At 32.5% G+C, this 14,955-nt stretch overlaps 1 protein-coding gene across 1 annotated transcript; it reads left to right on the top strand.

The window, feature by feature from the left end:
* Positions 1-12,696: 12,696 nt before the first annotated feature.
* LOC108211605 (uncharacterized) lies at positions 12,697-13,928 on the top strand. Its single transcript, XM_017383243.2, has one exon. It carries the CDS (start codon positions 12,857-12,859, stop codon positions 13,757-13,759), a length of 903 nt encoding a protein of 300 aa, XP_017238732.1. The 5' UTR covers positions 12,697-12,856; the 3' UTR covers positions 13,760-13,928.
* The last annotated feature ends 1,027 nt before the right edge of the window (positions 13,929-14,955 follow it).

The raw sequence follows: 14,955 nt of genomic DNA on the forward strand, positions 1-14,955 counted from the left end.
AGCAAGCTGTTATAGTTAATAACATGGACTAAATAAAAATCCTTCAGAGTTGTCCAGCGGCTTCGATTTCACTGCTGCATCTTTTATTTTTCTGCCTTTCATACTACTACATCTGTTTTCAAGATTTGCTGATATTATTTACCTTCCAGAGAGTTTGACTTCTAAGTTCTAACAGAAGTGAGTTCAGTTTCTGCAGAACCGCAACTGGGGATGGATTTCGCGTAGCACTACAGATCATCAGCCCTGGATCAGTAATCCAAGAATTTAATTAGTGTGAGTTTTGAATTGAGGGGGTCTAGTATCATGTTCCCAGTCTAATTGATTCCTGTTTTTATTAGCAGAAAAACCAGGTTTTAGTGAAGGAGTTGAGAGTCCCACCTTCAGGGCGAAAGACCTTTATTTCGTGACAGAGTATTCTCAGCCGACATGGGACAGTTCAAGTACTCTTGCTTATGGAAACGATGGTTAGTTACTGGAGAAGTCCGGATTACAATCTTGTTTGATACTTTTTTACCTTGGCTGCTGCACTCAAGGTCGGGACAATATTCTGGAAAGTGGGCACCAAAAGGTCAATCTCAATTGCTTCACGAACTTTATACTAGATTTCTAGTATAATGTGAAACTAAAAAAGAAAGAAAACAATATTAGTTAAAATTTCAGTAACTTGTAGTACACCTTCGATCATAAAACATACCAGTTTTTATGATATTTAGTGAAAAGTTTTTATGATGGTTAGTTAGGATGTATTTTTTCCTATGACGGCATCAGTGTCCATTTGAAACATTTTGCACACTGAACCGTAAAAGGGAATAATTACATAACAAACTAGAAGCTGATATTAATGTAGCTACTGAGATTTGGGACACATACCAGTTGTTATAATGTATCAAGAACAACCCCGGGTAAAAATCCCAAATAATGTCTGCATATAGAAATTAATCAATTCAATATACCATAGAATAAATCAACCAAAAGTTAAAAGATGTGATTTATATTGAATACTTTCAAACTCAAAATAAAACTTCAAAATCAAATCAAAATTACATTTTTCAGGTATATCTGAATATATACCAAAAAAAGTCGGAATCAACATAATAGATCGTAAATAAAATCGTGTAACTAAGGCAGTTTCCACTAGATCTAGGTCATCTAGCAGCCAAAAAATTCACTCTCACTAGAAAATCTTTTAAAAGCATCAAAATATTATATAATATTATAGAGATGTATATACATATAACCTTTCCAGTCTTGTGGTTCTTTATTGCAGCGTTGGTTGTGCAGCAACCTAACACCATGTTTATAAAGCTGCAGCTATACATTTATGTATGTAGGGATTATTTACAGCAGCAACCACAGGTTTTTAATCATGACCATGTAGCATCTTCATTTGTATTTCATTTCTTAGCAAGATTCATTAAATTTGTAAACATGTTTTATTGTCTTTCTTAAAAACATATACTTTTCTTTTCTGAGATAGATTTATTGATGAACTTGCTCTGCCACCAGGGTTTCAAGTAAAGTCTTGTGACATCTTTAATTGTCTTTTCTGTTTTCTAAGCTAGATTCATTGAATTTGGTAGACAAATTTTTCTATTAGATTTTTCAAACATATACTTTTCTTTTCTTGGCTAAACTACTCATCGTATTTGGGGTGCAGATTGTATTGATTTTTTTTTTAGGATATTAAAAATCAAAGATATTCGATTAAGATTTTTAATAATATTTTGATATCAAATGACATTTAATGAAAATTTTAAATTTAATTAAAATTTATGTGGATACTCATCGATATGGATTTGAAACATTACTAGTTGATAAAAAGAGTATGCAATCTCAATACACAAAAATTGCACTACTTAAACAAACCCTTTAACAATACTACAAATATTTGTACATGTTCCAATCTATATATATTAGTCATTGTCTCGATAAAGAAGTTATATCTGGCCTTCCCCTCCAGCACCACTCCCTGAGAGCATTGACTGTCCAAGGGTTTCCAAGCCCTTGACAGTTCCAGCTTTATAATTTTCAGTTAATACCAAGACCTTCTACTTGATTTACACTAGGTCACAGCAAGCCTTGAAGGTGGTATCACAGTTATGCTTTAGCCGTGTTTCACAATTCAACATAATGATCATAATAAATGGGAAGCCATGCACCTGGAATCATGGAAGTCGTCGTTTTCTTTGCTTTTCTTGAAATCCAAATAACCGCCTCAGGAAAATTATCTTATAAAAAAGAACAAGATTTCAAGTAGAAAAGATAGATTGTTTGATATTAAATGTGGACATGAATGGCAATAAAATGCACTAAAATTTATGTATTATTCATGAAGAGAAGTATTCAACTACTGGCATTTTACAATAACTGATATTTAAAAAATCAAACATAGCCAACAACAACAACAAGGAATAGTGAAATTTTTAATAACTTCTGCCCAACAAAATTCAAAATGTTTTAAAGAATGGCCTCTAACGACTACTTTCATCGTCTCTCACAATAACCCTTCTGCTACCATCCTTGGAGTGTTTCTATTCTACTCCACTGCTCCACACTGTCTCACTTGATTTACTTTCTTTACACATGGTAAGCTTCAGTGTCACAAAAACAATAGCACAATTAACTTAACATATAACTTTTTGACTGTTTAGCTTCTAAGTAGGTAACTAATCAGTCAATTATTTTTTATCTTTATTTGGCTACCTCTATTATCATACAATAATCTTGTCAAATGGGTTGTATCCTAAACCAAGTCGTTGCTAGCGCGTGGAGGATGCATGGAAAGAAAGTACTCAAACAACTGCAGTAGCAACAGTTGCATTGCACTTAAATAAACTCACATATTTGTAATATTAGTCACATTTATCTTTGGTCACGAGGTGCAAACTAGGTCATCTATGAGTCCTTAAGATAACCTGATCGAAATCAGAATTTGCTTCTCCGAGGAGTTTACATTTGTCTTCAGGAAAACACTTAACATAAAAATTATACTTCAGTCCTGTTTCACAATTCAACATAAAAATTATAATAAATGGAAGCCATGCACCCGGAATCATGGAAGTCATAGTTTTTTTTTTGCTTTCCTTGAAATCCAATCACCCACCTCAGTAAAACTATCTTATAAAAAAGAACAAGATTTCAAGTAGAAAAGATGGATTGTTTTCTATTAAATGTGGACATGAATGGCAATAAAATACACTAAAATTTATGTATTATTCATGAAGAGAAGTATTCAACCACTGGCATTTTATAATAACTGATATTTAAAAAAGCAAAAAATGCTCAACAACAACAATAAGGAATAGTGAAATTTTTAATAACTTCTGCGCCCAACCAAATTCAAAATGTTTTAAAGAATGGCCTCTAACCACTACTTTCATTTCATCGTCTCTCACAATAACCCTTATGCTACCATCCTTGGAGTGTTCTTACTTTACTCCACTGCTCCACACTGTCTCACTTTGATTTACTTTCTTTACACATGGTAAGCTCCAGTGTCACAAAACAAATAGAACAACCAACTTAACATATAACTTTTTAATGTGTAGCTTCTAAATAGGTAAATAATCCGTCAATTATTGTTTATCTTTATTTGGCTACCTCTATTGTCATGCAACAATCTTGTCAAATGGGGTGTTTCTTTATTTTTGTGTGTCATATGGACAAGAATATCATGAATCTTTAATAAATACAAATGATCTCGAGAAGAATTTAGAATAAATAAAAGTGGGTAAATGATTTTTATCATTAATAAAAAGACGACTAATTTCATTGTCTTGTTATGCTTTAGTTTATATAACAACGTTTTTTTTATAACTTATTAATTTTATTACATGAAATTTTCTAACTAAGTTTTCCTTTTCAAGTTAAAAGGTAAAAATTTAGATGGACATTGTAACCATACACTCGAAAGAGAATATACATGTAAAAAATATTTGGAAAAAAAAACTTGCAAACTAAATATCACCAGCTAAAAAAGATAAATAATTACATATTTTTTTATTCAACAACAAATACTTTAATTAGAATTGAACTTATCCACCTACATTTTGAGTAATATGTTTTTCCAAAGTAACAACAGCTTTTTTACCCTGGTCAACAAACCAACTACAATTGTAGAATGCACCATTCTCCCTAATTTCTCTTCTTGCTAAAACCATGAGATTCTATTAGTTCCCAAATCTGAACATTTAGCTTCGTTTTTCAACACGAGGCCTGATAGAACTGTTCTACTAACACACTAGACTATTAACACATGGTATAAAGCATAAACTAGTTTTAAACCTTGCCTAGGTCTTTCTCCCTTGGTCTTGCTAGAAGTTCATACACGTGTAACCACCATTCCCTTGGTATTGCAAGAAGTCTATATATATGAGTAACCACCATTGTACAATTGTCTAATTGGTTTCTGCGACTCCTTCCCACTCCTCGTATGGATGTTCAAAGAAGTACCTTTGAACTTCAAACGTGGACCAAAGTCTCTTGCCTAATGGTAAGACATCCAAAACCTGCTGCCATCCAGCCGAATATATATCAGGGTCAACATCACATGACGACATCTTAGGACGCCACTAGCGAGCTGCTACAGTCTACACCATTTCCCTGCTTGTAGCCGTTATGTATATCCTGCAAATCTAAACTCAGTTATAAAAATAAAAGATAAACCATCCAAACATCATATATAAAATGTAACTGAAATCAGACACAACCTCTCCTTTAACACAATAAGTCAATTTGGTGCCATCTTGGAGCCCACGCACAAGCAAAGTAACCGGTGCCAATCATTGTTCCTGACTCAACAAGAAATAAACCAGTAAGGCTACAATAGAAACATAACTCTAATATAGATGAAATTTGCAATGTAATAAAGGTAAAAGAAAAGGTAACACTCAAGTACTCAATATCACACCTTTTTTTAGCGCACTCTACAGTGTTTCTTTGTTGTTTCCACACTCAACTAGGGAAATAAGGCCTTGGCCTGCATAGTATATTAATTCCCGCAAATAATAACTCTTCACGTGGCAAGGAGTTTCAAACTCTCATATTGACACTTATTTTTTGAGCCTCTCGTGCTCTTTTGATATCGCCTCATATCTGTGTAAATGTAGGGAATAGCTCCTACATTATGTGAATTATATAAATGTAGGAGCTATTTCCTAAAACAAAATGCAAGTTAGAGAAATGAACATTACTCATCATAAAAAATGAAATAATTTGAATAGTTCATTCTGAAATTAAATACCAAAAAGGATCCAATCCGACAATTAGAAAAAGAAACGAAAAAAATATTCCGAAGTATTACAATCTCTTAGTACCTGTGCATATGATATTCTCTTAGTACCTGTGCATATGATATTCTCCCGTAACGTACAACATGGTCCACAACACTCCTACGTTTGGTCTACTTTTTAAAAATCTAATATAGATGAAATTTTTGATGTAATAAAGGTAAAATAAAAGGTAACACTCAAATACTCAATATCACACCATTTTTCAGCGCACTCTGCAGTGTTTTTTTGTTGTTTCCACACTCAACTAGAAATAAGGCATTGGCCTGTGCATAGTGAAAGATATCAATTCCAGCAAGTAATAACTCTTCACGTGGCAAGAAGTTTCAAACATCAGAATAAAAACTCTTCTCTTGTGACTATGGCTGCCATGACTGCCCTTTTCTCTTCCTTTTGATCCTCTGCTAAAATGCCTTTCCTCCTCTACCGCGACATACCTTGATGGCCGCGTCTTGAAGTGGCGATCATCTTCTTCATCTTCACTTGACTCATCGTCCTCAGCATTGTACTGGTAGCTTTCTTCTACATGATTACCACTGGTGCTGCTAATGATATTCTTTGGTGCCGCCCTTGCTGCCCGGCTTTTATAATGATCTTCTTCGTGATCATCTGAGAGAGTTGCAGAAGAAGAGGTCACGGGTTTTAGCTTCTTGTCTGCCTCATTCTCAGGGCAACTCTTCTTGTCTTTGACACTAGTACAACTGAGTTTTAGTGGTGGTTCAGCTTGACGCATCGGGGGGGTGGTGGATAGTTACTCCGATTTGTGGGCGTCACGGTCTTCTTGATAGTCGGGGGCGGGGGGTTCATGGCGGGGTTGTTCTTTTCGATGGTCGCGGTCAAACTCTGGTCTGCAAGGTGGGTTTCGCGGCCCTAGATCTTGGGATTGTTTCCTTGGCAGCTCTGCTTCTCGAGAGTGTTTTCTCCGTAAATTGGGGTCATGAGAGTGTCTAGTTGGAGATTTTAATCTTTCGGATTGGTCACGAGAGTTTATTGAATACTTATGATCATATTAGATAGTTGTACTTGGGTTTGACACCAACAACCATCAAATAATACCTGAATATGATGGTATCTAGTTTCAAGCTTTTCGCCTTACTCATACATAAAATTTTCCTCTTACTTTTTAATACTCACTAACCCCATCAAATGTAAGCAAGTAAAAAAATATATTCAAAAAAATTATCTTTATATGATTTTTCAAGTTCTTTACCTAACAATGTATATCAATTAACAAGGAATAATTTCATTATATACAAGTAAGATAACATTACCTTAAAATAATCCTTTTTGGAGCATTTTCTTCATTATTTGTTTCAAGTATTTCATTTATAGATGTTACCTGAACACAAAAGAATATGATAGGGTGAGTTATGCTAAAAATATCCATCATAAATTTATTTGAAGATATTAGATATATTTGATGTGGGAATTTTAGAAAGAAAATTCAATGTGTGCCACAATAAATTGTGAGCTGATCATTGAAGAAAAGTTTCCTAGATTTTATGTATGTAGAAAATGACAATAAGTAGATTCAAGATTTTACCATTACTAAAATTTTGATTTCCTCTTTCTTTTTGAAATCCTCGTCTTCCGTCCAGCTTGCTAGCCACCCTACCAACACAAATAGAAAATAGAAAAGATAAAGCTGAGCAAGAGTACATGAAATGTGACCTAGTTACAATCAAAGGGTATTTGTCCTGAAAATACATGGCATCTACTATAATTGAGACTAATAAGAAGATTTATGAAATCAAAATCGACTATCCATTTATGAAGGTGCACAACTACTAAATTATTCACTTTCAAAATAATACTGCACAAAAAATTTCATATTTACAAAAATGAAGGATATATATGACTACAAAAACCAATCATATCATGCAAGCAACTATATTAATATGTAATTGGTAGCAATATTAAGCTTTATCATTGATTAGAAATACATTAAATTGATTTTTTAGAAAAAAGATTACTAAGACTAAATTATACTTACAAAAACAACACAACACACAATATTTCATATGTTGCTCCCGTATGTATTCATTAATATCCTCGTAACTTTCATTTGATGGAATCAGCCTCCATTTGATGCACCCTAAACAACCCACATGCCAAAAATGTGAAATAATGTCCACAAACAGAAAATTATCAATTCAATAGTACTCATCGTAAAATAAATTATAATAAAAAACTATCATTTATGTTGAATTGTTTTCAAACAAAAAATGGAACTTAACGATCATATTACAGTTACATTTTCCATGTAGTTACAAACATAAATCGAAAAAATGTGATACCGACTTTGCTAAAAAAATTAAATAAAAATTTGGATAAGAAAATCCTAAACATAATAGCGATTTAGCTAGGCCTTCTAGGAAAAAAAAAGATTAACCCAAAAAAAATTTGAAAGCAACAACAAAATTTTAAAAATTTTATAGAGATGTATATAGAATATAGATCTATAGATATCACCTTTCCGGTCTTCTGGTTCTTTATCATCAGACTCTTCTAACTCCTTGTCTAGAGACTCATCAACAATGGGTGCGCCGCAACCTGTGATAAAAGTCATATGTGTAACCCTAGAAACTAGACAATTTATACAGCAGGAAGATGGATTTATATATAGTTTGATTTTTATATTTAGGCCCGTTTGTTTATGGGTAAACGAGCCCAATGGAGTGAATAAGTTGGAAGAGAGATTTTTATATAATTTTATTTTTATTGTTTTAGGGCCCATTTGTTGAATGGTGAACAAGCCCACAAAGTGAATAAAAAGTGTTTGGTAACTTCTTTTTGTCCACACTACTATTATTGAATTGAATAGTAATAGAATTACAAGTAGTAACCATCATACTTTTATACTCATTTTTACTTATGTGAATATCCTCATTATGAGAATTATCTATATTTAAAACTAACTAAATAATTTTTTATTTAATAATATCTATATCATTTTTCATAAATTACACATGGTTATTAAAATGATTATTAATTTTACATCAAAATAACATGAGATTACTATTTATAAATGAACTAATATAACTAAAAATTATGTGCCGATATTCTGAAAGACATATGAACTAATCAAATAATGTGTCATGTTAAAATAAGTAATGATATTTTTTTCCAATATTTTGAACTAATAATAATTAATCTTGAAAAACAATAAACTGTGTCATTTAAAAAAATTATTTTAACAAACAAAATCATCTGTTGGACATTTAAATTTATCACTAGATCAAAATTTTACTCATTGACCAAAACAAATGATCTCTTAGTTAGATTCGTTGAATTAGATATGAAGAAATAATTTATATTGATTTTTTTTAGTTCTAACAATAAAAGATATTTTGTTAGAATTTTTGTGAAATATTCTGAAATTACACAATATTAAATTAGTATCTTAATAATTAATTAAAATTTATGTCAATATTCATCATTTTACATTATTAAAGATTCATGCAAGTTTTAAGATTTTATGATACGAGGACTTTTATATGATTTAAATATAGATGTTAAAACGATATTGATTTGCTAATCAAATTTATTATTCATTTTAGAATTACATATTTTGAATTAAAAAAAATTACTTCCGATGATCAATATATAGAGATAATTAGGACTAATGTTTTCAAAGACCCACCTACCTTTTTTATTGTTAATATATATATTACTAATCCACATATCATGTAGGCATTTCTAACCGATATTAATAAAATATAAGAAATAAAAAAAATTCATTATATTTTTTGGTTGACTTTGTTGATTATTTTTTTTACAAATTCCTAAAAAATTATGGAAAAATTAAATATGTGGTCGGATCAAAACCTACCAATATCACAAATCCGCCCAAAGTAAAAGATTTGAAATGACTATAAATGAATTCATAATTAGGGTGAATCAAAACTTGTCAAAATTGATAGGAAATAAAACTCACAAAAAATTGAAAAATCTACCAAAAATCAAAATTCAAAAAACTAAGGTAAAAATTAAAAATGGCATCCAGTCAAAATCTACTCTTGCCCTAGGAAGTAGAACGGTAATTAAAATTCATAGATGGATCACATTCTTACTTCTATCTTCACATCAATTTTTTCTCTATCTCTTTATCTTCTTTTCATATGGTTTAATTTTTGGTTGCCAATTTTGATAAGGTGAAAGAAAACTATTGCGGCTTATGATTCTGAGTATTCTAATAGAGCCACATAAGTAATTACTGGTTTGGAGGATTCAAAGAACAAAGACCGGTCTTTTAAGATTGCTATGTTGGAAGAAAAAAATGTGTTAGAGCCTGCCCCTTTGAGTCCCCCGCTTTTCCAACTTTAAGATGAAAAATGTCTTGTTGTGTAATAAGTCAGAAGCCGGCTTAAAGTCAAAAATAATCCCGAAGTTGACTTAAAGCCAGAAGTTAGTTTGGGGTACTCTTTCCAGTGACTTAATTTTTTTGAATTTTTTTTTTAATAAAAATTACCCATAAGTCATAAGTTACTCCTAAAACACTTTTATTTTTAGGTATTTTTATTATTATATTTCTAATACTGTTAATAAGTCAAAATTACCAAACAGACATTTTAAACTTCTAGCTTATCAAATAAGTCACGTTAAGTCATAACTCAGCCAAACCGCCTCTTAGTTATAATAAATGAAAAACAGAGATGGCTATGTGAAGTCTAAATATGTCTCTATCTTGCCTTTCACATGCACAAGTGATATTCTCTCGACCATTAGGCAGTAATTCAAAAAATTATAGAATATTTTGAGATACCTGTTGTTTGATATGCTATAAATTGATGTAAATAAAACTATCGATATACTTGATATATATATATATATATATATAAATGCAACAATGTACAAAGAATGAGAATCCCAACATAAATCAATGGGATATTTTATTTCTTATATATCGTAATGAGAAACTAAGTGGAATCTCACAATTTATTCAAGGTGATTCCCGGGGTCCTGAAAATCAAAGAAAAATACAATCCTGCTACATATATGGATGCTAGAGTGAGCTTAGTTGCTGCAGAACGGCGACTGGGGATGGATTTCGCAGAGCACTACAGATCATCAACCCTGCATCACCAAGCCAAGAATTTAATTAGTGTGAGTTGTGGATTAAGGGGGTCTAGTATCATGTTCCCGGTCTAACTGATTCGTGTTTTTATAAACAGAAAAACCAGGCTATAGTGAAGGAGTTGAGAGTCCCACCTTCAGGGGCGAAAGACCTTTATTTCTCGACAAAGTATTCTCAGACATGGGGACAGTTCAAGTCTCTTGCTTATGGAAACGATGGTTATTTATTGGAGAAGTCCTGATTACAATCTTGTTTGATACTTTTTTACCTTGGATGCTTCACTCAAGGTCGGGACAATATTCTCGAAAGTGGGCACTAAAAGGTCAATCTCAATTTTTTAACGAACTTTATACTAGATTTCTAGTATAATGTGAAAAGAAAAAAATAAGAAAATAATATTTAGTGAAAAGTTGAGTAACTTGCTATATCGATCATAAAACATACGGCCAATGACTTTCCCAGCCACCAAGCCACAACTGTCATCATGGCATGATTGTTAAAATATTATATGATCCTGGTAAGCCCTTATCCTAGCACCCTTCCTAAGGTTTTAGGAGAATTGGTCACTTGACATGGTACGAGGCCTAAGATAACACACGTTGTAACTGTCATTTGTAAATTCAACATACAGTATGCATATATTACACACAAAGATACAAAATAATGAAAAGAAAGTATTTAATTTATAAATAGAAATCATATCTACCGTTGGATTATAATATGGATTAAGGGTCAAGATGCAGGACTCCAAGTCTCCAAAGATTTGGAGTCTCCATTGAACTTAAACCACTTTTAATAATATAAAACACTATTACACCAACTACTTTCTTCTACTATATCCATTTTATGATAATATAAACACTATTATACCCACTACATTCCTCCACTATCTCAAATCTCTTATTAAATATAAATGAGCTCCATCATTATACCCACTCTTCATCTAATTTTACTCATTTTATATACTTTTCCTTGCTCCGTGTCCTAACCATTTGTATGCAAATAGGTGGAACGGAGGGAGTGCCTTTTATTACTCCGTAGAGGTAGTTATACCAAATTTTATTAGACAGTAGATGTAGTTATACTGAATTGGATATTAAAAAATTTCTGCCATGATAACATCTGAATTCTCGATATCTTATGGTAGTAATATATTATTTTGATAAGATTTGAACTAAGGATATTAACAAAACGAGGGTAAGTGTCCCTTTCCTAGCTGGTGCAGCTTCCATATTTAAATGACACTTGGTTTGACCAGCAGGGATGATGAGTAGAAGAGGCCAGAGACATTTGTTGAGAAAATATTGAAATGAAGAAGGGAAAAAACGATTATCCGTAGAAACAGACTTGGCTAGGTGCGGATAATGTTTATCGAGAGTGATGGCATGAAAGTCATGAGTCTCACATGTCTATCTTTTAGCATCTCATGATCTTATGAGTGCTGCTAAGTATTACCCTTGAAGCTCGCCAAGGGTCATTCTAACAACTGCCTCTCTCTTTCCTCTCTCTCATGACTCCATAGACTCAACACTTTCCTCCCAAGCTCTCGATTGTCAATCACATATTCACATGAATAAATAGAGAGGTACATCTTCCAGCTCAGCTGTCCCCAAACTCATCTCAACTCTCAAGGCTCCATAATTTCAGGTACAGAAATGAATCTTGTTTCAAAGTTTTCTCTAATGACTGGTAAATAAATAAATAATTTACATATATACGGGAGTCACATTATTATTTGTGCGGATGAAATCAATAAAATATTGTTAGAAAAAGAATTTAAAATAATTTTGAACGCTTAACATTTTCAACGAGTAAAAATTTCCCATCAATCGCATTCTTAAAAATTTACTCCCTCCGTCTCATAAGGTGGTTAACATTCACTATTTGCATGTATTTTGAGATTCATATAAAATATACTTCTTTTGTCCCGCACATTTCTTTTCTTTATGTTACTGTTTGTCCTGCTCATTTCTTTTCTTTATGTCTTATAAGGTTGCATATATTATTTTGAGATTTAGTGTTTGCATGTATTTTCAAACTCCACTGTTCACGTAATGCGGAGAGGGAGAATCATAACATTCTGATTAGTAATTACGATTTGATTACTGCTAATAATCTCCATTACCACGTAGCGATATCTGCAACCACGTGTCTCTACTCATCTCTCACTCTCCAACACGTGAACAAATAATGTGTCTCCACGTCAATCCAGACAGAATAAACCATTGGGTACTCAACGGATATGCCATGCCCCACGCACTGAAAATCAATTTAAAATACACATCCACTGAAACATGATAAGTATAACTACAATTATTAAAGCCAATTGTATCCCTACATTCATTTCCCCCAGCTATATATATTTCTCTGCCATCTGCTCTCACCTTATAAAACTACCCCCACCCTCACCCCCTTGCCATTCACATGTTCACATTCACAAACCGGTGATAGTTAGACTGCAGTGACGGAACCAGATTCGAAAGTTAAAATAATGGCGAACATTGGTAGGAGAAAAAAGGTGACCGATCCGCTAGATGATAAAGTAAAAGCGAGAATCTGCGGTTCAGGCCGGTTCTACAATCCGTTTTATATCAGCAGCGGGAGTGAGCACAGTTCTCAACACGGCGATGTCGAGGAAGATGATGCACCTTGCTTATCGAACCTCCTTTGCGGATTTCTCGACGAGCACGACGTCAAACAAGATCAGTCGTCGACAGAAAGCGACTCCGATTCGGAAGATGAGTGTGATTATCAGATTTACGATGAAAATTTCGAGATTTTGAGCAAGGCGATTTTTAACGAAGGTACGGATAAATATCGAAATGTTTTGCTAGGTCAAGTTTCGAAAGCTGCGGAAATATTTTGGTTCGTAAAATCCGATGCGTCGCTTCTGAGACGTAACGTGATGGCGTTTTTGCGAAGCGTTGGATACAATGCGGGGATTTGCAAGACTAAATGGGAGAAGTGCGGTGGATTAACCGCAGGGACCTACGAATTCATCGATGTTCTCCGATCCGAAGACGATAAAATTATTCGGTATTTTGTTGATTTTAATTTCGCTAGCGAATTTAAAATCGCGAGACAAACGAGTCAGTACGAGCGACTACTAAGCGCGCTACCTAATGTTTTTATCGGAAAGAACGATAATTTAAAGCAGATCGTGCGAGTAATGAGCGACGGAGCTAGACGTTCATTAAAAAGCCAGGGTTTGCATCTCCCTCCGTGGCGAAAAAATCGGTTCATGCAGTGCAAATGGTTCGGCAAGTACAAGAGGACCTCGAATTTAATTCCGGCGAATACGTCGAATACGTATTCGCCGGTGAAAGAAAGTGCGGTGAAATGTCGGGCAGTTGGATTTGCTCCGTTCATGGCTGCGACAACTCGTACACGATAGGTTGTCGTAAAATTATTAAATTAATGTGGAGTTTATAAAATAGGTTATCTTGCTGTGTTGATCGACTTTTCCATATTTGGTATGGATTGATGATTTTAATATACGAGAAAATTTGTTAAAGTACGCAGCAAATCAACAGTGTGTGTGGAAGCACAAGAGTTCAGATTCACGTGGGTACAGTCTTACAAGAGTACAACTTAGGGCAGCTGCGCGGCGTTCGACAAAAATGAAATTTTACTGTAATTTTTCAAAATTCAAAATCTTACAAATTAATATTTTGTATGTTTTTAATAAATTAGGGTGAGGTGAATAGGAAATTGTGCTCTTACTCGTAATTTTCTGTCATGTTTATTTTATCTTATAAAAATAATATTTTATATTCTAAAAAAGATTATAAAGAATTTGAATCTCTTAACTTTTGTAGAAAGTTAAAAATACATAAATATATATATACATTTTAAAATACGTAAAAAATCAATTATGTCAAAAGTTTGTTACAAAAATGTGTATTGTTTGATTAATTTTATAAATTTTTGGTATAACTCCGAGAAATTCAGTTTTAAAATGTTATTTTTAATATTGTTACTTAAAAAATTAAGAGTATTTAAATCTTTTTAAAATATTTTATCAAATTTATTCATATTTTCTATTTAAACTTGTGTAACTAAAATAGATAGAATAAATTGTACGAATATAATGTTCATTCTTCGGAAATATAGTCGCAAATCATAAATATTCTTCGGAATAGCAATGTTACGTACGTGTCTTAAATTATGTTTTCAAATTTTTTTTACCAAACATGAATAGGTTTTTTATTTTAATTTTCAGCACGCATTTTTATAATTTCATAATATTTTTTCAACAAACAATTGCTGAATAAAAGTTGACGTTTAAACTTTTCTTCAGAAAAATAAAATTATAAAAAAATATTTTGAAATTATATTTTATAGGAGTCTCAATATATGTGACGGGGAGTAACTAATTTAATCTAAAAAGGTAGCGGATATCTATTATTAATATGACTTGCATCAATTATAAACTATATTTGAGAAAATCTTTTAAAATAGCTAACATTTTCTTTATTACTTATTATTTTTACTGAAAACTGAAAAGTGAAAACTGATCCTTGGATGGGTGGACAAAGGTTTAATTTTAAATTTGTTTCCAGATATATCTAGGGAGATGGGAAAAACAAA

Source organism: Daucus carota, chromosome 3, assembly GCF_001625215.2.
Source record: "Daucus carota subsp. sativus chromosome 3, DH1 v3.0, whole genome shotgun sequence".
Taxonomy (NCBI): Eukaryota; Viridiplantae; Streptophyta; class Magnoliopsida; order Apiales; family Apiaceae; genus Daucus; species Daucus carota.

Excerpts from the sequence above, each read along its gene's own strand:
- LOC108211605 (XM_017383243.2), top strand. The coding sequence starts at position 12,857 with ATGGCGAACATTGGTAGGAGAAAAAAGGTGACCGATCCGCTAGATGAT.